We start from the raw sequence: 25,847 nt of genomic DNA, 5'->3' as shown, positions 1-25,847 counted from the left end.
TTATATATATATATATATATATATATATATATATATATATATATATATATATATATATAAACCTATGTTTTTAATATTTTATTCGATATGCAATTTGTACCCAACCAGAGTGCATTGCCATTTGGCTCTGCATGCCTTCATACCCTTTTCTCCAAACATCAACTTTAGCATAAAAGACTTTCATCTCATGCATATGCACGTGTCACCTACTGCCCTCCTAGTCTTTTACATACTTTATATCGTATGACATGTTTTAATTTAAACGTTAAAATTTGAAATATAATATAACAAATTAAAAAAATTAATATTAAATTAAAAAGATTATATTCACTTATGAAGAATACAAGTTAACTCAAAACTTAGGTTAGGAAAAACATAGCAGCAACTGTGGATGGACTCTGATCCTTCATCTTCATGCCATGCCAAATTGTCGACATGTTGTTAATCCTTATGCCAAACAGACAATATAATTTTTACAATTTGTTAAACGTTTTGAATTTTTTAATAGCATTCCTATTTATGGGTATAGAAAGATTGTCCCTTCAATATTTCACTAAACATAAATTGAAAACTGATTTAGACTTTAATCATGAAATTTCAGATGAGAGACGTGAGTCGATTAAAACCAAGCGATAGGGCAAGAGAGAAAAGGAAAAATTTATTGTTTACCAGAGATAGCAACTAATAATGAGTGTTTCATCCTACACCTCCAAGATCTCATCCTGCACCTCCAAAAATTCCATTTTTAACCTTCTGACATGTCATCATTATCCTGCACCTCCAACTTTTTCAAAACTTTATTTTTAACTTTAATAAATATTTTTCTATTTTTTTTTCTTTTTTATTAAAAATAATCTTCACTACCTTAATAATAATTTAATTTAATTTATTTTAAAATTTAAATATTATTTAAAATAATTTTATATTTTAATAATTATTAAAATATAATTTATATTATAATAATAGTTATATTAAAAACATAAAAATAAAATAATAAAAATCATAATAAAAATAAATTTGATTTAATATATTCAAATATATTAAATTATAATAAAATATTAAAATAAATTAAATAATTATTAAATTTTAAATAAAAATAAAAATTTTTAAAAACTTATTTATATATTAAAATCTAAAATATGTTAATACTTTACTTTTTATTTAAAATTTAATAAATATTAAATTTAAATAAAAATTATAATATTACTTATTATAATTTTATATTTTTTAAATAGTTATATTAAGAAAATTGAAAAATAATAACTAAAATAAAAATAAAAATAAAAATAATATTTAAAATCGTATTTAATATATTTAAATATATTAAATTATATTAAAATATTAAATTAAATTTAATAATAAATAAAATTTTTAAAAAAAATTGAAAAATTTGTTAATCGGATATAGATATCCGATTAGTTATAAATCGGATATCCATATCCGATAGTTTTTAAAATTTTATTTTATATATAAATTTTAATAATTATTTAATTTAATTTAATATTTTAATATAATTTAGTATATTAAATATTTTATTTAATATAATTTTATTTATTATTTGATAAATAACTGTTTTAAAATTTTGTTTATTATTTAAATTTTAATAATTATTAAATTTAATTTAATATTAATATAATTTAATATATTTGAATATATTAAATATTTTATTTAATATAATTTATTTTTTGTTATTATTTTTATTTTTATATTTTTAATATAATTATTATTATAACATAAATTATATTTTAATAATTATTAAAATATAAAATTATGTTAAATAATATTTGAATTTTAAATTTAGTTATTATTAAGGTGATATAGAGTCTTTTTAACAAGAAAAAGAAGAAAATAAAAATATATTTATTAAAGTTAAAAATAAAACTTTTTATAAAGTTAAAGGTGTAGGATAATGATGAGATGTTAGAAGGTTAAAAGTGGAATTTTTGGAGGTGCAGGATGAGATCTTGGAGGTGTAGGATGAAACACTCACTAATAATTTGTCTTACTAATGCAAAAGAATAGAACTCTCATAATTCATTAGAGCAGCAATTAATTATTAAGGGGTTAAAGCTAAAATCCAATGGTCGCCCCAAATTAAAATAAAGTTGCAAGTTTTACACTCTTTTGGTTGACCTTTTACACTCGTTGGCCTTGACCGTCCAATGAATTATCTTTTTATTCTTATACTTTATATTGATTTCAATTTAAAATTTTTTAAAACTAAAACATAGGTTTAATCGTTAAGTTACTTTTTATCTTCGATGAGCTAATATTGTTAAAAAAGTGTCACCAGCTTATGATTTTTTCAAATCTTTTTAAAATCTTTTTTATTCTCATTTTTTATTTTTTTTAATATTTTTGAAAAATAAAAAATTTGTCACGTGTCAACTTTTTGACAATGACAATGACAATTTAGCAATACAATTAGAAAAACCAAGAAGAAATGAGCATCAAATACAGAGAAACTGACCTCTATAACATTTTTGGCAATTCCAAACAATCCAAGAATCATTATATCGGGTCACTACAAAACAGAAAAACAAAAGCTATTAGCAGATCCCACAAAGTTACCAATGATAATGATTAAGGAAGGAAGTTCTTGAAGAAGATTGTTATTCCATAAGAAATTCATTATCCTAGAAGGTTAGGCTTCTTTCTTAGCTCTCACGCTTGCTGTGTATCATCATAAAAAGCCTAACAGAAGCAACATAATTGCAACACGATAAAAAAAACGGTATAGTACATTCATTTATTATTTTATATACTTTAATTGCAACAGAGGGTGTCTCTGATAGGGAAATTTGAGAAGTTGGACGTATGTATAATCTAAATAGGGTACTCTTGTTGTCTACAACTTTAAAAATAGAATTATTCTTTCAGAAAATAGGTTTATCATTTATGAAAAACTCAGTGTTTCGGTTGAAAGTGTATGAGGTTTGGTCGTCCTTCTTTGTTCTGCTTTTTTTCAACCGTTTAATCCTCTTCAATAACATAATCCACTCCAATGGGTTGTTGACTTACAAGTCAAATATCATTTAAATAGATCAATGTTATTTTACCTGCACATCAAATCGTATATTTATAGGACTTGTAGCAGTCAAACACATTAATTAATCATTGATGCAGTATATTTTTAGCAAACCCAATAATTAATTATTATTAACAGAGTATATCTGTAAGGCAATCTGACCCATTAATACCTTAGCGTGCTAACTACCCATAAATGATCATTAACTTCGATCGGTATATTTCATACAGTAGATTCGACATTAAATGTAACCTACATAATGTCATATGTATATAAATAAACTATTGCTTAACATGGACAAGATCCACTACGGTTTAACTAATATTCAGTGCTTCACATTATTTTCCTTTTTTACTTTATAAACCATTTTATCGCTAAGGCTTTGTTGAGGGGATTTGAGAGGATTTCAAAGTAAATTTTGTTGTTGTTTATTTGAGTAGATTTGGAGGTAAGTGAGTGTGAATTTAGAAGGAAAGTTTGTAAATATTAGTATAGGATTTGATTGATGTGACATATTAAAAAAAATTACTTCCAAATTTACTCTCACTTACTCTCAAATAAAAAACGAAAAAATTTACCTTCAAATCCTCTCAATTACTCTCTTCCAAATCTATTTAAGTGAACAAAGCCTAAAATAACTGGTAATGAAGATTTTAGGGAGCTATTTATGACCTAATTACTCGTGCATCTTATTAATTTAATGACATTTTTCATCAATTCGAAATATTTTTTAAAAATTAAAAGTACATTTGAAAAGTATTTTACAAGAAAGTAAAAGAAAAAAAGTGTAGAAAGTAAAGGATGTTTCCGAAAATATTTCCCAAATCTAAAATTAATTTCCGAAATATTCAATCTAAAAATATTAAAAATAAAGAAGTTTGGGGAATACAACTTTCATGGAAGTGCAGGAAGAAAAAAGGAAGGTGCAGTAAGAAATACCTTTTTTCCATGTATTTGTTTTTAGCTTGTGTTCTTGGGCTTTATGGGCTTTAGCATTACCTAAAGACAAGTTTTTAATCCCTGCAACGCAAGATTTTTTTTTTCTTTAATTTTAAAATATAAAAATTAACGTTATAGAAGAAAACATTTTTTTAAAGTAAAATATTTAAAATAAAAATCAAAATTATACATGCTTAATAAGAATAGTATGATATACAATTAACTTATTTCCAATGTGTATAGTAATATTTTATATTCAAGTCATTATGGTTTTATTGAGTAATTATTTTTTTAAGATTATTTTTTCAAATTATTTCAAAATATTTTTTGACAAATTAAAATTTGTAATATATATATATATATATATATATATATATATATATATATAAAAGAGTTATTTTTTATAATTAATGAAACCACCAAAAATAAAATAAACGAGTTAACACCAAGGTAAGTAGGATTAAAGTAGTAATTCAAAAGCATTTATATAATTATTCTTAATACACATATAATTAAATAAATTACATTTTGTAATTATTTCATTACCAATGATTTAAAGTATTTTGAATTGAAACGGTATTTTAGTATAAAAATGAAAAAGATTGATTGAGATTTGAAGGCAAGTCAAAGTCATGTTAAACATCAATTTTGAAAGTTAATTGACACACACAACTTCTGTCTACATGCAAGATGATGGCAATTTTGTCATCAAGGACTCCAACTTAGTATCTGTCTGGCAGAGTTTCAACTCTCCAACCAACACCATCTTACCGGGCCAAACCTTGCTGAGTACTAAAACCCTCTTTTGCAAAGGGGAAGGACCTTCAAACTACTCGTTGGGAAGTTTCATGTTACAAATGCAAGAAGATGGCAACTTGGTGCTCAAAGCGTACCTGTGGGCAGACCCTGCATACTGGTACACTTCACCCATAACCGCAAATATGACATTGGTGTTTAATGCTACCACTACTCTCATGTACCGTGTCGACGATGCTGGGAACATCTTCACCCTAACCGAAATCACTCCAACCCCGGTGGAGGATTACTATCACCGCGCTACAATAGATGAGAATGGGAATTTCCAGCAATATGCTTATCACAAGAGGAATGGGACCGGTTGGAGGAGGGTTTGGAGAGCGGAGGATCCCTGCAGAGTGAATGCTATCTGTGGTGTGTATGGCTTGTGCACTTCTCTTGACAATGAATCAATCAAGTGTGAGTGTATTCCAGGTTATATTCCAGGTTATATCCCAATGTCGACGATGCTGGGAACATCTTCACCCTAACCGAAATCACTCCAACCCCGGTGGAGGATTACTATCACCGCGCTACAATAGATGAGAATGGGAATTTCCAGCAATATGCTTATCACAAGAGGAATGGGACCGGTTGGAGGAGGGTTTGGAGAGCGGAGGATCCCTGCAGAGTGAATGGTGAATGCTATCTGTGGTGTGTATGGCTTGTGCACTTCTCTTGACAATGAATCAATCAAGTGTGAGTGTATTCCAGGTTATATCCCTTTGGATGATCAAGATGTTTCCAAAGGGTGTCACCCACCAGCTGTCATCAATTACTGTGCAGAGAACAACTTCAAGCTCCAGGTCTTTGACGACACTGATTTCTATTTTGATACTCATCTTGTTAGCTTAGCTAGCGTTGACTTCGAAAGTTGTAAGAAGGATGTAATAGATGATTGTAACATTGTTGCTGCAACTTATGACCATTCCACCTCCACATGTGCTAAGAAGAGACTGCCCTTGCCGAATGCTAGAAATAACTCTTCCTCAAAGGGATTGAAAGCACTGCTTAAAGTTGCTAACAGGATTGAGTCTGGGACATCTGAACTTCCTAAGAAGAAATGTTTTAATGTAAGAGTCTTTTTGAAGGTTCTTGTTGCAGTTACTGCAACTCTTGCATGTTTCTTTGGTGCACTTGCCGTCTACTATCATCCTTTCACTCGGAGACTTACAAGGAAAAAGAAGCATCTGAATGCAACAACTATTAGAATCAACTTCAGAGAATTTACCTTTCAGGAACTGCATGAAGCAACAGACGGATTTACTAAGATTCTTGGAAAGGGAGCTTCTGGAAAAGTCTATCGTGATGCTTTAGTAATAGGTGATGCAGAGATTGATGTTGCAGTAAAGAAACTGGAAAAGAAAATAGAAAAAAGTGATAGTGAATTCACTACCGAGCTCAAAATTATTGGTCGTACTCATCACAGAAATTTGGTGAGGCACTCAAGTTCAGAAAAAAACAGTAGGGAGATCACAATATAAGTTACCATTACAGGTCTATATTCATCGTCATGACCAGCCACGTACGGCAACCCATCAGACAGTTCTCCTGAAAACTCATCTGCCACCAAATAATCTGTTTAAAAATAATTAACATAACAAAATTAGTAATGTTATGTTGAAGGAAAAAGAAAGGAGAAAACCCTTTGTTTTAGGGTGTGGAGGGAGAGTCATTCATCATCTATAGGGTGCATTCTGTAAGACTTCATTCAAATTATCTAAAGGGAGAGCAAGATTCTTGCTGGTTTTCACTTTCCTTTATATGTAAAGTAATAAGAAAGAAAAGAAGAATGTTAGAACAGCACTGTAATAATGTATATATCATAATTTACCAGCGCCTATGCTCTCTCTCCAAGAAAGACAAGTTCTGAGTTGCTTGGCAGCTCTTTTCACATTATCCCCTTTGCTTTCAGAAGTCGTTCCACACAAGCATAGTTGCAGAACTTCTACACTCGAAACAGTTAAGAACAAAAAACATGTTTGTATCAGACTCAGAACACCACTTTGGAGTAATTCTCCTTCAAATAACGGCTTTTAGAAGAACATATATATATATATATATATATATATATATATATATATATATATATATGTATGTATATATATATATATATATATGTATATATATATATATGTATATGTATATATATATATATATGTATATGTATATATATATATATATATATATATATGTATATATATATATATATATATATATATATATATATATATATGTATATATATATATATATATATGTATATATATATATATATATATATATATATATATATATATATATATATATATATATATATATATATTTATATATAAATAACCAACAAACCCAGCATACTTAAAGGCAAGAAAAAGTAATTAAAGTAAAAGCGACCAAAACTGCAACTGTTTACTCTCAGCTCAATAGATTTTCCACTTTTAATTACAAGTAATGTATTTGCAAAAAGAACAGTGTGAGTGAGTGGAAGAGGATGTGAAAGAAGAACCTGTTTAACAGTGAGCGGTGTTTGTTTCATGATGAGCTCGAGAACTGCTTCAACTCTACAGCTGTCTCTCTCATCCTTCTTACTCATTTCGAGAAATGCCAACGTGATGAGATAATAATAATATATATATATATATATAATACTCTAATATGATCAATCAGTAGCGACAACAGAAATAAATAATATATTGTCTTGAAGTAACTGGAGAGAGAAGATTGAAGGAAAGACTGAATAAAAGAGGAAAAGAAGGACGTGTTATATGTGTAGCAAAACGGCTGCTAAAGCCTTTTGGTTGGAAGCATGCTTGGTTGAAGAGTCACTGATATGCGAGAAAACAAAGGGAAAAGTGAAATGCGGTGTGTTTTGGTAGGTCACAACGGAAATGATAGATACATATTCGACACTGATTTTATAACGGAAAACGACTTTTTAATCAAACTATCTCATCTATATATTTATTCCATCATATATATTTATAGGAAATGTCTTCTTTAACAACTTTCTTTTTTTAACAATTTTTTTGACAACACACACGTGGTGACTTATGATGGGTTGGTTTCAAATACTTTTCTGAAAACAAATTCAAACAGACTAATAAAACAATGACATGTAGCCCATTGTCAAAAAATTGTTAAAATTTATTGTTAAAATATCAGGATCTATATTTATAATTCTTTTTTAAACTATACATTCACTTCATATATTTATTGATTTTTTTTTTAAAGTTTAAAGTTTAGGGTTTAGAGTTTAAGATAAAGTGAAATGTGATGTATTTTGTTAGGACAGAACAGAAATGATGGATACATATCCGACACTAATTTCATAATGGAAAACGACTTTTTAATCAAACTATCTCATCATGTATATTTATCCCATCATATATATATATATATATATATATATATATATATATATATATATATATTTATAATTCTCTTTTAAACTATACATTCACGTTCACTCCATGGTTTTGAAGTATTACAGAAAGTGTGTTTAAATATGATGTTACATAGGATTTAGGTCAAAATTTAAAGAGATACAGACAGGGACGGATCTTGGGGGCAGACACAAACTTTTAAAATTTCTAATAAATAATAAAGTATAAAATTTAATATAATAAAAGATAAAAATTTATTACCATTTTTTTTATTTTTTAAGTTACTTTTTATTCATTTTTCACACGTTTTCTTTTATTTCTAAGGAAAAAAAAACACAAATTCAATATTTTTGTTTTTATTTTTCACATGTATTGTTTATTCATGAAGGAAAATATGTAACTCTCCTTTATCCCACTTTATAGTTAAATATTAGTTTTTAAAATTTTTTGATCTCATGAATTTATTGTATAATAATTTTTATATAATGTATAGTATTCGATTTCACTGACCAAGAAAGATGTGAAAATAATGGTAATAAGTGTAAAGTGATTTATTATTTATATAATATTTTTTCTCTCTACTATATCTATTATTTTTCTGCTCTTTAATCTCTCCTCATCAAATTATTTGTAGAAAAATGTACAAATATATTATTTTCCAGCTCTTTGACATGTGAGGGTTGACTACATATTTTAAAAGTTATATTTTGATTAATAAGTTTTTACTCATTAAATGGTTTTCTGTAAAAATAATTCTAACGGGTTTAATTGATCCTCTCATAATCTTTTATTTATAAAAATAAATTGATACATTCATGATGAATAGGTAACTCTAAACACAATATAATGATGATAAATAGAATATAATGATGATAAATAGAATAACCCTAAACACAATATAATCATGATAAATAGAGTAACCCTTCACTCACACAATATAATCATGATAAATAGGATAACTCTTCACACAATATAATCATGATAAAATAAGATAAATAACCTAACATTTTCATTAAAATTAAAATAATTTACATTTGGGAAATATGTGTGCTAGAGAAATATAACATTCCAAGTAAAGTTTGACTAATTAATAGTAGTTTTTAGTATAATAGTAAGGGTTTAAAATTATTGAAAGTTATCTTAATATTTTGAATTAGAAATAATATCAAATTTTTACATATATTGAATTATTGTTTTATTAGGATAATGTTTTTGTTAGATTCTTTATAAAATTTCATCAAATTTCACTTGAAGATGTGAATAAAATTTATTTTATTATGAAAAAAAAAATACTTATATATATATATATATATATATATATATATATAATTTTTTTACATTCATTTATATTATTATTTTTTTTATTCTCTTTTCTTTTAAAAAATAAAAAAAATAACTTGTGTCATCTTATTATTATTTTTTATAATGAATTTGGTGGTAGAAAGTGGTATATGTAGAGACAAAAAAAACTATGAATGTATTTATTTAGATGTATCTTCCCTCTTAGAAGAAGATGCTAATACAAACATATTTATCCTATTACTTAAAATGTTCCTTTAGAACATTGTCTCACCAAAACCAGTGGCTGATACAATTTTTCTAAAATGGTTTTTTTTGTTCAAGTTTTTGTTTCACTATCTTATATTGAAGATCTTTATATAAAGAAACATATGACATTTAATATGTTAAGTATGGTATTAGTTGCAGTCAAAATAGACAAGTACAGATAATAGAAGAAGATATACTAAGATGCATAGAAAATTTACCTGGAGATGATGAAAATTCAAAAAGCAATAGGATCAGCATCAAGAAAATATTTTTGAATATATCTTTCAATCACGGCCTTGCTCTTAAAAACTTTGGTGAGAGAGGTCTTCTCCCTTTTCTCCTCTTCCTTCAATATGTATGTCAAAGAGTCCATTTGGTAAAGGAAGAGATATATTTACCATACATTAACCAGAATAAATGAGGAACACACCCTAACATCTTTCCCAAACAATTCAAGAGCAATTAGGGTCACTACAAAACAGAGAAACAAAACTATTAGCAAAACTCACAAAGCTACCAATACTACATAGATGTCAAAGCAGCCCATTTTTTTTACGAATTGTTGAGATCAAAAAAGCTCACAGGTCAAAAAAAATTCACAGACTATAAATATCCCTAAAATCCTATAGGTCAGACATGAACTTTCTTTTTTAAATTAAGACTTTTTTACATAAACAATAAACAAGTCATTAATTAAATTTTGAGACATTATAACATCACTACAGACAACAGTTTCACATATCAATAGAAACTAAACAAGATACCGTACATGATAGACAATTTTTATGCTTAGAAAATAATCTCATTCCTCTATAGACAATTTTGCAAAATCACAACATTAAGAAACACAAGTAATATCAAGCCATAGAAATGGTTAGGGTCGGACTCCACTGTTCTTTTAGAATGTCAAGACATTCCATTACTGTTGATGTTTGGGTGGAATACCTTAGTCCTAAAGGCAATCTGCTGTACATAAAGACGTTAAATTCAGCATTTCTAAACTATAGCACTTGACAGATGTTAAAGATATTAACAAACTTGACTAGCAGCCAGCACAGGTGCTTAAAATCATCAGTCCACATATAAAAAAAATGCATACAAAAAACAGGAGAATGAAACAGGCAAAGAACAGGAAAATTCTTAACACATGAGAAAACTCAAGATAATTCACTCTTCACTGAATGTGCGAGAAAAGGGAAGGTGATACAATTTGTATCAGAGGTCCTGAAAAAAAACAAGACTTTAAGTGATATTCCTGCTTTCAATTTGTCTCAGAGGTGCTACAACAAGTGATACTCCTGCTTACTTTTATGATAAGTTCAATTAAAGCCATCTGGATTAGCTAAAAACTACACCAAAAACTGATATAACAAGACAAATTTATTTACAATTAAATGTTCCATGCTCTATAAGAAAGTCATCGAATATAATGATAGACTCTATAAGAAAGTCATCCAACAGATTATATAATGTAAGATGACTTTGATTCACACTTTTGTCCATCACGGGCAAAGCAACAAGACAAGACTCCTAAAACACCCTGTCCTAATACTCTAACGTTTCCTACAAAAAAAATATTAATATCCACAGCAAATTAGTTTAAAACACGCAGATCTTACTAAAATAATAAATACAAAATCCCATAAATTTTTTAATTGGATAAAACAACATGACAATTAATTTACAATATACTTTTCAAAGAAAATACCAATACTTCAAGCACGTAGCACTTTTTCCTCAAAATTATGAAAGCAGAAAGAATCAACAAATTTTCAAAAGATGGATTGGCCCAAAAAACAAGTTCTTTAAAGAATCTTTTGGTGGGACTGTAAGTTTCTGTCAATTTACTCACCAGTAAAGACCGACTCTTGTCATAGAACAGAGAAACACTGTATCCTTCTTATTTATTTAACACTATCAGTAGAGAAACAGTGATTGAAATTTACTCTTTGATTTATTACAGTCATCAACCAAGTGTAATTTGTCTTCTTGACATAGCCAATGATGGAGATAGTGTTATCAACCATATATTGCAAATTTGTAAATAGTTAATTTATATAAGAATGCAGTAAAATCAATAGTTGGTTTACTGTAATAAATTTATCCTTTTTTTATATACTTGGAGTATGAAATTTGGGGCAGATACTAGTTATTAATCTTTTTACACTATTTTGTTAGAGAATTGGATAATATTTAGATGAAGTAGAGTAGAAAAATAAATAGGGATTTTATTGATTTTATTCTGTTTTCAAGATCTAGATAAAAGAGATATCACAGGTCCAAGACAGAAGAAAACCAAGAAGTGTACAAAAGGGAACTCAACACTTAAGAAATTTGAGAGTCCTTGTTCTCCTTAACTTTTCTCTACAATTTTCAGTCAATACTCTATTAACCACTGAACAACTATCACATAGTGGTTAAAATCTTCTAAATTATTGGCAAGCTCTACTGGTGTATCCATCACATGAATTGGGGACAACAGAACTAGATGAGGGACAGCGTGTTAATGTTATTGACATCCCAGGTAAAGACATGATAACATATTAATTCAGGAGCATGTGTGGTTGTGATAGGAATCACACTCATAATTCCCTATTAGCATACTCCCGTGGGCTCAAATCCCCCAGGTTATGGCCCAATACACCCGTGGGTAAGAATAAATGGGGGTGTTGCTCCCTCCACCACCACAGCCTTCTCCCTCCACCTCCTCTTTACTATTTTGCCCCTCAGTAAAATTTTATTTTTAGAATTATTGTTTTTTAATTTTACTCATTTATAACATATTTCACTGATAACCTACGTAGTTCCTTGTATGAGTAAAATATTTTTCTGCAAAGCTCAGTGATGGTGAAAAGAATTATCAAGCAATCTTCCTCTTGCTTTCGGTGCAGTACGTGGTGCAGTGCGTTTGTGGTGTAATGTGCTTGTCGTGGTTCCTCTCCAAGTACGTAGTCATAATCCTTCCAATAATCCTAAACCCTAAATCCTAAACCCTTCCAATAATCCTTCCAATAATCTTTCCAATAATCTTTTAACCCTAAAACGTAAAATGAAAACGAAGCCTAAACGGATGACATCCTTCAACGGATGTCAACATCCGTTTAAGGCGAAACGGAGCTTTGTTTTAATTTTATGTTTCTGTTATTATTTTATTAGATATTTTAATATTTTGATTTATTATTTTTGAATATCTTTTTAATGTATTTTAATAATGTATATTTATATTAGTTTATATTTAAATATTAAAATAATAAAATAATAAAAATAAAAAATTTTAACTTTAAGGATATAATTGGAATTAAAGATAATTGGAGAGGTGGAGGGAGAAGGCTGTGGAGGTGGAGGGAGCAACACCCAATAAATGGTTGTATAGAGAGAGTGTAGATTCCATTAGGGGTATAGGGAATATTGTTGTTAAGTCTAGAGCTTTTTCTTGTACTTGGGGCTACGACTCTTATCCTTCCCTGTTTTTTCCTCTTTTATTATCAATAAAATAGCGGATTATTCAATGTTATATGGGAATTTCTATCCTTTGTGTTTTCTTTGAGATCATTGCCCAAGTCATCTGTGCCAACACTCGTTTCACTGGTTTAGGACGGAGAGGTGTATTGAATCTCTAATAGCCATGGAGGGGAAGGAGGCCGAGGAAGGGAAGGAGATGGTATGACAAATCTTAAATTGTAGACCCTTCAACAACCGCAAAGAGCTTTCTTGTTCAAAATCCCTTAAATTTGAAGGACTTTTGGAGGGGTACTAAATTCTAATCTTTAGTCTATAGTGCTGCCAGTCACAACTTTATGCCTTTGTAGTCTGTTGGGACTCTAGGAATGAGTTTTACTAATACGTGGGGCTTTATAGTCAACTTTGGAAATGGTAGCTAGTGTGCTTCTCAATTTATGTGAGGGACTGAAGGTTAAAGTTGGCTAGTATAATTTGGATATGGATGCTTGTGTGTTGGATTTAAGAGGGGTTGACTTATTGTTAGGAGTGGATTTGCTGGAACAACTTGGACAAACCATAATAGATTGGAGGAAGACACTGAGTCTTTATGAGAATGGATGAACTATCACTCTAAAAGGGAACCACATATAGGACAAGTACCAAACTATAGCTTTACAGTGTATTTTAATAGAGATGGCAGAAGACTATGAAGTGAACTTGAGGAATACTAAAAAAAATCAGAACATGGGGGTGATACTAGTGCTATAATGATATTCTCATTGAGTGTGAGCTGCAACAAAATTCTAGAGTTTCATGCCTTTGTTTCAGAAGATACTAAAGGGTTTCTTCCTCTGTACCAAGTGATGCCTTGATTAAGGCTTGCCCTGCCACATTTTTTATTGGTTTAAACCATCGGTTGGTCCTCGTATTTATATGGAAATCTCAAATGGGTCATCGTTTTTTTTTCGGTCTCAATTGGGTCATATTTTTTGTAAAAATGAGCCAATTTTACCCTAATCGTTAAGTTGTTCTAAACGGCGTTAAATTAGGTTGAACTGTATTTTTTGCTTTGATGAGGTGGCATTGTTCAATAAAATTTAATGGTGTTTTAAAATTGTTTACGTGACATCTCAAATCATCTTCTTCTTCTGTCTCACCACTTTCTCTCTCTCCTATCTCTTCCAACACTCAAAAGCCACAGTTTTTTTTTCCAGGAAAGAGAAATGAGGTTCATTTATGGAAATTCTAATAGGGGATATCTGATACCTGAATACAGAGCACGTCTGAGATTTGCCATGGCCTTTTCTCCAACCACTCCAAAGAAGTAATGCTGGACGGTGTGGCTGAATAATGAAAGCATCCCTACTGCAGTGAAGATGGCTGAATAAAGTCCAAATTCGTTTTTGCATCTTCCTTAAAGTATGCTACTCCTATGGTGATGATGAAAAACCCAAAAAATGGCTTTGAGATATCAGAGAAAGCTGCTGCAATTGAGCCAATAGAAACCTTCACTAGCTCCCTCTTTCTAAGACGAAACCAAATTCTGAAAAATATATTTCTTTTTCCGCTGCCCATTTTGTTGTGTTCCTTTAGCACAGAGTGCTCGGTAATATTCTTTTGGACCTCTCCCTGCACTTCTACTCGTGGTCTAGTTTCAGTAGGAAAATCTTTCTTGGCGGGCACTTTTAGTCTTTGAAGAGGAAAAAACAAAGAAAAATTGTAGCTTTTGAGTGTTGGAAGAAATGGGAGAGAGAGAAAGTGGTGAGGCAGAAGAAGAAGTTGATTTGAGATGTGACGTGAACAATTTTAAAACACATCAGCCATTAAATTTTATTGAACAATGCCACGTCATCAAAGTAAAAAACACAGCTCAACCTAATTTAACGCCGTTTAGAATAACTTAACGGTTAGGGTAAAATTGGCTCATTTTTACAAAAAATATGACCCAATTGAGACCGAAAAAAAAATGATGACCCGTTTGAGATTTCCATATAAATACGAGGACCAACCGAGGGTTTAAACCTTTTTTATTCTAACCTGATTTCTTAAAGGAATTTATTATAGAACATGTTACATTTGGGCATGGGATTGATGCAAGATCAGTGACCCGTAGCATGTTTTAGCAAGGCACTATCCTTAGGTGTATTACCAAAATCAGTTTATAAGAAGGAATCATGATTCTTTCCTTAGCAATTCAACATTGGAGACTCTATTCCTCCCAAAGCATTAAGGAATTCACAGATCACTAGAGACTAAAACATTTTCTTGATCAAAAGACTAACAATGTTGACTTTTCAACTTAGTGTGTTACCTAATTGAAGTTATTTATAAGCCTAGGCCTAAGAATAAAGCAGTTGGTGCTTTTTCTAAGAGGGACAATGTTGGTAATCCAGATTCAATTATAGGATAAGCTATAGGTTGATCCAAGTTCTAGTCTAGCTTATGAACTGAGGGAAGGTTTGTTTTTTTTAAGGGTAGTTGCTGATATTCAAGCAGTACACTCTCATTCATATCCTTCTAACTGAGTTTCATTCCACTTTAGTGGGTGGATGTTCCGTGTTCACTAAGACCTACAAATGTGTTACAAGGACCTTCTTTTGGCTAGGCATGACAAAGGGAATCATGGAATTTATTCGTGTCTAAGAAGTAAACATTCTGCTATGTCTTCCCTTGGTTTGTTTCAACCTCTTCTGCTTACAGAATGGACTGAGGAAGACATTTCCATGGATTTTATCATCAGGTTACCAAGTTACATGGTTGTGAGGTCATTTTTGTGGTGGGATTGCTTATTCAAGTATGCTTATCTCCTTGAACTCAAACATCCTTCCAAAAAAAGTCAGTGGCTTAGTCTATTCCTAAATATGTTGTCAAGTTGCATGGGTTCCCAAAGTCAATAGTAGTGATTGTGATCCCTTATTCCTCAGTAGATTTTGGAAGTTGTTTTTGTCTTCAATTCAAGGTACTGTTCTAGGGATGACAAATTTCTATTATTCTAAAGTTGTTTAGTAACATTCCTTCATTGTTTCTCATCAGAGCAACTCAAAGAGTGGTGTATTTTATTGTCTCAGGAGTTTTGGTATAACCTCCTGTCACACAGCCACAGGTAAAATCCCCTTTGGGGGTGATATGTGGTCATCTTCCTCCACTTGTGATTCGTTATTTGAAAGGGGAAACTATATTAGATTCGATTAAGTGGTAGTGGATCAGGTTGAAGCCGAAGCCTTGTCACAATTGAAGTGTCATTTCCATTGGAGCCCAATAAAATATGGAAACCACATGCTAATGCACACGGGAAACAGACCAGTTTTGCTGAACGTGATTGGGTTTACATCAAACTTTTAGGTGTCTCTTGCATTGGTGAAGTCAATTTTACTGAACGGGATTGATTGCTTCCTGAACCAATACTAAGTTGTCTCACCAAGGTACTACGGTCCCTTTTAGGTGCTGTCTCACATTGGTGAAGCCATCTACAAGCTCATATTTTAAGTGACAACATGAATCCATCCTGTTCTACATATCTCAGCTCAAGTGTTCCAACAAATGACTTCATTAGCACCTCTATACCACCTCAGGTGGCTATAAAAGGCCATGATCCTTTGTTTCCAGAAGCTGTACTAGCCACATTAAAAGTCGAACATGGTGGTTGGTCATTGGTTGGGTGGCTTATTCTTTGGAGATCTCTGCCAGTGAGAGGAAGTTATGTGGGAATCAATTGTTGCTATCAAGGAACAATTTCCTTCCTATTGCTTTGAGGACATGCAAGATGCTACAAGCTAGGGAGAGTTAGGAATTTTTCTATTAGGGTCAAAATGGTTTTCCTTGGAGATGGAGAATTCATCCACTGAGAATGAAATTGGTATTGATAAGAATCACACTCCTAAGCCCTTTTTAGTGTATTCTTGTTGGCCCAAATTCCCAAGGTCAGGGGTCCAACAAGAATTAGTGGGAGGGGCAAAGTTGGTTTTAGAGAGTGTAGAGTTTATTAGGGATGTGGAGAATATCATTGTTAGTGGGAGTCTACAGATTTCTCTCAGACTTGTAGGCTATAACTGTTATCCTTCCTTTTTTAACCTTCTATTATCAATAAAATAGTGAATTATTCAATATTAAATAAAAATCCTATTAGAGTGTTTATCTATGTCTTTTGTTTCTTGGAAGCTTTTGTTACATTCATCTGACCTACAAAATTTCACATGATTATTTGATTTGTCTTCTGGATCTGAGTATGTTCGAAAGGAAATTGTCAAATGCATTGATTTGGCTAAGGATGGGATACATGCTGTCATTTTGGTGTTCTCGGTTAGAACACGCTTTACTTAGGAACAAGAAACTGCTTTATTTGGAGGCAAAATTGTAGATTACATGATTGTGTTCTTCACCGGAGGAGATGATTTGGAAGAAAGTAAAGAGAGCTTGGGGATTATTTAGGTCGCGAATCTCCAAAGGCTTTAGAGGTTTTTCTTTGAGCATTGCAATCTAGATTAAATTTTCTTATATTCATTGGATTTTTAACCCTGTGGTCTAGTTTTCTGTTTAAATTGAATGACGGGCTTATCAATCTTTGAACGTATTATACCTTTAGGTCAAAACTTTGATAAATACATTTGGTCTTTGCTGAAATTTTAAATATATATTGTCAATTTTGAAAGTGTGTACATAATTTTTTTTGCTAGTACATCCAATTTGTTCATGCCCCTCAGTAATGCTGTGTTCGGACCAGGAGAAAACACTGTTAAAGAGAGATTGTGAGGAATGATTTGCGAGATAGAGGGTGTTTGTGTTGATGGATATGCAGGAAAAGATTGTACTGATTTGCGAGATATGCCAATTGCGAAGATTTGGAAGGATTTTATGTGAAATGTCATTTGTGTCCTCACTTGTCTCTGTGCGTTGCTGAATAAGTAGGGACAGTGATCACCGCGTGACCCAAATAGGCTTTGGCAACCTCCTTCATCTTAAACAGCACCATGGAAGATATCTCTTTCGCTACAAGGTTCTTCCCTTCATCCCTGTATGTGACGCGATTGTGTTTCCACACTGCCACGCAGCTACAGGTGGTTTTTAATTTAATCCTATGGGTTTGTCTTTTCTGGTTGCCATGGAAAAGAAGAGCTTATTTATTAAATTATAATTTTTGTATATTTTCAAAATTAATGTTAAATTTTTCTCTTTATAAATATTTTTATAATTAAATATAATATTTTATATTATTTTAATAATTAAGGGTATTTTGGTAATTTTCAATTTTTATCAATTAAACAAATTTTTTTATTTGTCACATGAATCAAATCCTAATTCTCATAAACTTTACTTCCAAATCTACTTTCAATTACTCACAAATCCACTGAAAAGAAACAACAAAAAGATTACCCTCAAATATACTCAAATCTATTCAAATCATCTCTTCCAAATCATCTCCCTAAAATCTCTCCGAAAGAACAAAGATTACCTAAACCTTTAGAATGTATTTTTTAACTCATTTTCCTGGTGAACATATCTTTATGCATGTTTGGATATGCTTTAAAAAGCACACATTTATTCCATAGCCTTTTTTGAGTTTTCCCTTCTAGAAGCTGCTTTCTTAACTTATTAGAAAAGTAATAAAACTGGTTTTATTTTAAGATTTTAATTTTTCATCTACTAAAACTTATCTAATAATGAGTAAATTAAACATTTTTTAATTAAAACACTTTTTTCTTATGAAATTCACAAATAAACAGGTCTAAACACCCATCTGATGCCATTTGGAGACTAAAACTTTTACATGCAGAGAGATTGGTGCAATGGCTTGTTTTTCTCATCTGCTCTTGTATCATGCCTGGCAAATATCTTATATGGAATTGATTGTATATGTTGTGAACTTTAATATTGGTATATCTTGTAAGAAAAGATATAAATAACCGAGTAGCAGAATTCTTAAAAGTGCTTCACTTGCCTTGTTTTCATGTTGGATTAACTCTCGTAAAAAATGTCAGCGAGACTCTAATTTTTGTGGTTTTATTTCTTATTTATTAAATCTCTGTCTTGATTGATGTGAAACTCATCAAAATTTGTAATTGTCAACAAATTCCGGCTAATAAAAGTATTATTTTCTGCTTCTTTTAGTGGCATGATACTCTTTTTTTCCTGGCTGAATATATCTTGGATTATAGGAAAGTCCATCTGCCGAATCTCAAATGGGAAATTCTTAGTTTTGTTGATCTTCAACTGAAATATTGAATTTAACTGCACTGTAGGAAATTCTTGGTCTGTGTGAGAATCGTGTTGTACTTTTTTATAACAAGACTAAGGATGAAGGGAAACGTTCTGGACAAGTTCAAGAACTTCTCTATTTTGTAAACATTGTTCTATCACGAAATGGTGGACGACCTTATACAGATGAGTTGTTTACAGAACTGAAGGTGAAGCTTTTGTGAACATCAAATCTTGGAAAGCATACATGATATCAGTTAATTCATCATTTCATTCATTTGACTGCAGAAGCGAGCAATGGAGCTGCATAAGCAACAAAGAAAGGTTGATTCTTTAAAAGAAGAATATGCTAAAGATGCACTATCGGAGTTTGAAAAGCAAATACAGCAAACATATGATGATAAATTAAAGCGAATTACTGAGATGGTACTCGTCCATGACTTTTTATATTAACCATTTTAATTAACTTGATGTCATTTAACCTTTTTTTTTAAGTTAAATATCGTGACTCTTATATTTTAATGATTTTTTTATAGCAGCTTTGCAATAGCAGTGGCATGTGCAAGGGAGTGATCACTCTTTCAGCTTGATGTTAAATTTGCATTTTTACATGGTCCCCTTGATGAAAAAGTGTATGTTATGCAGCCACTTGGATTCATTAAGAAGAAGGAACACTAGGTATATTCATTAAGAAGAAGGAACACTAGGTATACAGACTTCAGAAGGCGCTTTATGGACTGAGACAAGCAGATTGACTCATTTTTAATCAATCTGAAGTTCAGCAAATGTATAGTCGAGCATGGAGTATATGTAAAGGGAGATTCAGAGGAATATTTGGTTATCATCGGCCTATATATAGATGATCTACTTGTCACAGGACCAAATCCAGACAGCATAGATGAATTCAAGCACTACAAAAATACATGGAATTACCGATGGAACATTACCGACGGAATCATTTCCGTCGGTAAACGATGTATTACCGACGGAATTTATCGACGGATAAAAAAAAGTGATTACCGACGGATTTTGACCTTCGGTAATTACCGACGGCCAAAATCCGTCGGTAAAGCCTTCGGTAGTTACCGACAACCAAAATCCGTCGGTAAATCCGTCGGTAAAAAGAGCGGCAAAATTCCCGCCCATTTTTCCTCTCTCACTGTGCGAAGAAGACTACGTTTTAAGAGCATTTTTCACCTTCTCACGGTACAGCAGCACAGCAAGGGTGAAACTATCTCACGTGAAGAAGCTCAAGATCCAGCAGCTTCCATCCAGCAACAACACGCTGAATGTATCACGGCTGGAGGCAAGAGGAGCCACCACCGAGAAGGAATGGAGTGCACGGTGAAGAAGCAAAGCTGCACGCACATGGAGTGTGTCTCGGCCTGCAGCATAATAGGCATGGTCCAACACGTGAAGATGGTGAGAAGCACATTGATGGACCACACGGAACGTCACTACTGCCATGGGAGAGCGCCACTAGGAGAACGTCACTGCTGCCATGGATGCTCAAAAAATAATTTAGGAATTTTCCAAATTTTAGGGTTTCTAAAACAATTGGACAACCTAAGTTTAGTCTTTGATTTTGGTTTTGGAATGAATTGGATTGTTGTTTTGGTTTAGGAATGAAGAAAGTTTGATAAAAAAAAAATTTGAGGAAACAGACGAAGGGGAAAGAGGAAGAAGATGAACCAGATCGAGATATTTACCGACGGACTTACCGACGGCTTTTTCCTTCGGTCATTACCGACGGATTTTTTTGCCATTACCGACGGATTTATCCTTCTGTAATTACCGACGGCCATAAAAAGCCGTCGGTAGAGGTTACTGACAACGTTATTACCGACGGAATTAGGTCCGTCGGTAATCCGTCGAAAAAATACCATTATCGACGGATTTTTGACGTTTCCGACGAATTTTGACCGTCGGTAATAAATGTTTTTTTTGTAGTGAAGAAAATCATGGAAGATGAATTTGAGATAACTAACTTGGGAAGATTGAGCTACTTTCTGGGGATGGAATTCACCTATACAACTACTGGATTAGTAATACATCAGAGGAAGTATGTAGATGATTTTCTGAAAAGATTTAACATGATGGAGTGCAATATTGCAAGGAGTCCTATGGAAGCCAATCTAAAGTTGATGAAGGATGACTCTGAGAAGGATACGGATGAAACAAAGTTCAAGTAGATCATCGGTTCAATACGTTTCATTTGTAATAGCATACCTGATTTAGCTTTCTGTGTGGGAGTGATTAGCAGGTTTATGAGCAAACCAAAGGAATCTCATATGCAAGCTGCAAAGAGGGTGTTATGGTACATTAAAGGCTCAATGGACTGTGGGGTGTTATTTCCTACTAGAAGAAAGAAAACTACAGAGGAGATAACAGGTTACATAGACTCAGATTATGGAGGTGATCCGATTGAGAGAAAGAGCGCTTCAGGTTATATCTTCATGTTGAATTATGCTCCTATTTCTTGGTGTTCTAAAAAGCAAAGGTGGTGGCACTCTCAAGTTGTGAAGTTGAGTATATAACAGGGAGTTTTGCTGCGTGTCAAGGCGTGTGGATCAAAGAGCTGATGGAAGAGTTGAAGGTGCCTATGAAGAAGCCAATTCAGTTGAAGATTGATAATGTTTCAGCAATCAACTTAGCCAAGAATCTCATTAGTCATGGAAGGAGTAAACATATAGAAGTTAAATTTCATTTCTTATGGGACATAGTGAATAAGGATAGAGTTGTTTTAGCTCACTGCAAAATTGAGGTGGAGTTGGTTGATCTGTTTACTAAGCCTTTGAAGATTGAAAAGTTTGATATGTTGAAAGAAAGCATAGGAGTTGTTTCTCTTAAGTATCTAACTTAGGGGAAAATATTAGATATTATAAGTCAGGTTTTGGTGGTCAGCACTAGTGTAGAAAAGGCCTTTAACGTCACCCTTTAGACATCCGACCCTTGAATATCCAACGTAAAAATTGACCGGTGGCCTTTTCTGTAAATAAAACAACCATATAGACGTCTGTTCTGGAGGAAATAGACGTCTAAAGCTATATAAACGTCTGATGTGGGGGAACAGAGTTCTATATACTCATTTTTTAAATCTAAAATGTCACTTTTTGACTCCATTTAAATGCCAGATCCCGCCAATCCGACTTCTACAGCCATATAGACATCCAATGTGGGGGGAACCGACTTCTATATACTCATTTTTGAAATCTAAAAAGTCATTTTTTAACTCCATTTAGACGTCCGATCCCATCAATCCGACTTCTACAGCCATATAGACGTCTAATGTGGGTGGAACCGAATTCTATATACTCATTTTTGAAATATAAAAAGTCAGTTTTTAACTCCAATTAGACGTCTGATCCCGCCAATCCGACTTTTACAACCATATAGACGTCTGATGTGGGGGGAACCGACTTCTATATACTAATTTTTTAAATCTAAAAAGTCACTTTTTAACTCCATTTAGACGTCTGATCCCGCCAATCCGACTTCTACAGCCATATAGGCGTCCGATGTGGGGGGAACCGACTTCTATATACTCATTTTTGAAATCTAAAAAGTTACTTTTCAACTCCAATTAGACGTCTAATCCCGCCAATCAGACTTCTACAGCCATATAGGCGTCCGATGTAGGGGGAACCGACTTCTATATACTCATTTTTGAAATCTAAAAAGTTACTTTTCAACTCCATTTAGACGTCTAATCCCGCCAATCAGACTTCTACAGCCATATAGACGTCTGATGTGGGGGGAACCGACTTCTATATGGCTACATTAAAACACCGCGAACGCGAAGCAGCAGTTACACGCACTTAATGTTCATCATCTTCCTCGCGTTTTCTGTCTACGGGTTACACTTTTCAGGTTCGTTTTCTCACTTTTGCACTTTTTTAATTAATTTTACTTTGATTACATCACTCTTTGATGCATTATCTTTCATTTGAACCAATTAAATGCGTTTTCATTGGGGTTTTGTGCAGTTTTACTCGTGTCCTTGGGCAGCGTTCTTGGGCGGCGATTTCTTGCGTTTTGCTCTCCTCCAAATTTCTCCACTACGTTTTTAAAACCATCCAATACAAAAAAAAACGTACAATACAAAAAAAAACGTACAATACAAAAAAAAACGTACAATACATTCTCTTCAACTAAAACATCAAATCACCATGAGGCACGAGCAACCCGAGAGGCCTCAAGCAGAAAAGGATGCAATCAAATACGACAACGTTTTAGACGTCTGATCTATACTGTCAGACGTCTGTACAGACGTCTGACCTGTATGGATCGGACGTCTATATAGATGTCTGACTGACGTCTCATTAACGTCACTCATATAGACGTTGGACAGAGATCAGACGTTAAAAGCCCAAAATAACATATGTCTAAAGCCCTTTCTACACTAGTGCAGCTGTCAATATAACACTTGCACATCTGTTTTTTCTTTGCTTTGTATAAAAACAGTTGTAATCAATACAGAACTGAATATACAGATAATACAGTTTCATTCCTCTCTACCTCTGCTATTCTTTCAGTGCATTATCTTCTTCATTACTCCAACAATTTACAGCGTTTGAAAATCATTAAAATTTTTGTAATAAGAGAAATGTAAGAATGAGTTGTAAGCATTACTATTTCACTATTAAAGGAAATATTTATATTTTATACATATCGGAAGAGTGTTTTGGATGATATTTTTTTATTCGAAAACATATTTTAAATTATTCTATCCTGGATTTCTTTTATATTCTAAAATAATTATTTTGAAATACAATTTTTAATCTGTCTGCTATTCCTAAAGTCATTTATAAATCTTAAACTCATTTAAACTGAAAATTGTAAACATTTGATCCCTATGTTTTCAAAATGTTTGACATTTGATTCCTATGTTTTCAAAATTATATATATTGTAATATTATGGTAATCTTGCTTAATTATAAATTAATTGACAATAAACAACAAAGAAAAGCTCTTGGTTGCAAAAAGAAAATTAAATCTGATAAGATATTAAATATAATTATTATCAAAAAATTTGTCAATATTTCTCTTTTATAAAGAAACTGATGTAATAAATTATAGTATAATACTAAGATATTATTTCTAATTATCATTAATAATATTACTTACAATTATTGACATAATATTAATTTAAATTATTACCATATTAAAAAACATACCAATATTTTAAAAGTATTTTCTAATAATGTCTTGTGAGAGGTATAAAAAGCAAAGAAGCAGTGAAGATATGCATAAAACTCTTGAGTTCTCAAGCTAAATTAAAATTTAAAATATATATATATATATATATATATATATATATATATATATATATAATTAAATAATATTCAGTGCATTACGTTATTTTCTTTTTTTACTTTATAAACCATTTTTTTTACTTTAATTTTCTTCATTCAATTCCTTGCATTTCATTGCACTCCCTCCAGATAATCAAAATAACTTGGATGGGTTTAAATTAATATTTCTATTAAATTCAAATAAAAAATTCAGTAGAGAAACTATTTGGGTATGATTCATGAGGTTATAAAAGTTACATTTCAAACTATTTCAGTAGAGAAACTATTTTTTGTATTTTTTTCAAATTACATTTCAATAAAACTTTTAAATAGTTGAAATGTACAAGTATCCTGTTTTTCCATTGATTTTCAAATAGTTATACAGTATAAGACTTTCTTTCTCTAGGTTTATTCAATTTTTAGAATTAAAAATAGCAAATAACATATTTGTAGATACTATATAAACTCATGTCAATATTTAACAAAGAATATTAACATAGGTATAAATATAAATATTAACTTTTTTAAATTAAGCATAAACAAATAAATATCTACATATTCAATCCATTCTTATTCTCATACATGTCCAGAATTTACATTATAAAGACTCTTAGTTATTTTATTCTCAAACATGCCCAGAATTTAAATTGTAAAGACTCCTAGTTATTATTTATACTATTTCAAAATTTATACAATTATAATTGTCATTATTATTTAGCATAAAAAATGTATTTCTTTTAAATCAAATTATTACTAATATCATATTTTGTTTATTTTTACTTTTTATTTAAAATATATATTTAATAAATATTTGAATTAATAGATACACATACGTAGATAAACCTATTATTGTGGAATGAAAAGAAAACACAAATTTCATTCACGAATATATATATATATATATATATATATATATATATATATATATATATATATATATATATGAACTTTAATGAATATACAATTTCCCCACAATATGCATGCAAATCAACTTATTTCTTAATCATTAAAGCAGTTTGGAATAAAAGTATTACACTTGGAATATAAGTTTTTTTCTTATTATAATAAAATCCAAATATGTCACTATTTACCCAACAAATAAAAAAGACAAACAGTAAGATGGACCAAATAAAAAATGAACAAAAGAAAATGTCACAGCATCAATTATCAACCTGTGTGCACATGAGAAAACACTAAATATATATAAATAATAAATTAAAATTTCAAAT

The 25,847-nt window shown here is 31.1% G+C and overlaps 2 protein-coding genes across 3 annotated transcripts; both read left to right on the top strand.

Moving 5' to 3' along the window:
- Positions 1–4,650: 4,650 nt before the first annotated feature.
- LOC124823457 (G-type lectin S-receptor-like serine/threonine-protein kinase LECRK1) lies at positions 4,651–6,246 on the top strand. The gene is made up of 2 exons (XM_088099978.1): positions 4,651–5,197; positions 5,477–6,246. The coding sequence occupies exons 1-2, from the start codon at positions 4,651–4,653 to the stop codon at positions 6,244–6,246; spliced, it is 1,317 nt and encodes a 438-aa protein (XP_087956104.1).
- An 8,912-nt stretch (positions 6,247–15,158) lies between these two features.
- On the top strand, positions 15,159–20,227 carry LOC148191948 (immune-associated nucleotide-binding protein 9-like). 2 transcript variants are annotated; one of them, XM_088100507.1, is made up of 4 exons: positions 15,159–18,186; positions 19,369–19,533; positions 19,613–19,750; positions 19,864–20,227. In XM_088100507.1, the coding sequence occupies exons 1-4, from the start codon at positions 18,100–18,102 to the stop codon at positions 19,912–19,914; spliced, it is 441 nt and encodes a 146-aa protein (XP_087956633.1). In that variant the 5' UTR covers positions 15,159–18,099; the 3' UTR covers positions 19,915–20,227. The 2 variants fall into 2 exon arrangements, with proteins under 2 accessions (XP_087956633.1, XP_087956632.1); XM_088100506.1 differs by having other exon boundaries at positions 19,861–20,227.
- Positions 20,228–25,847: the final 5,620 nt, after the last annotated feature.

Source organism: Vigna umbellata, chromosome 10, assembly GCF_029865625.1.
Source record: "Vigna umbellata cultivar VRB3 chromosome 10, Vumbellata_1.0, whole genome shotgun sequence".
Lineage (NCBI taxonomy): Eukaryota > Viridiplantae > Streptophyta > Magnoliopsida > Fabales > Fabaceae > Vigna > Vigna umbellata.
This window is presented reverse-complemented; position numbering and strand designations above follow the sequence as displayed.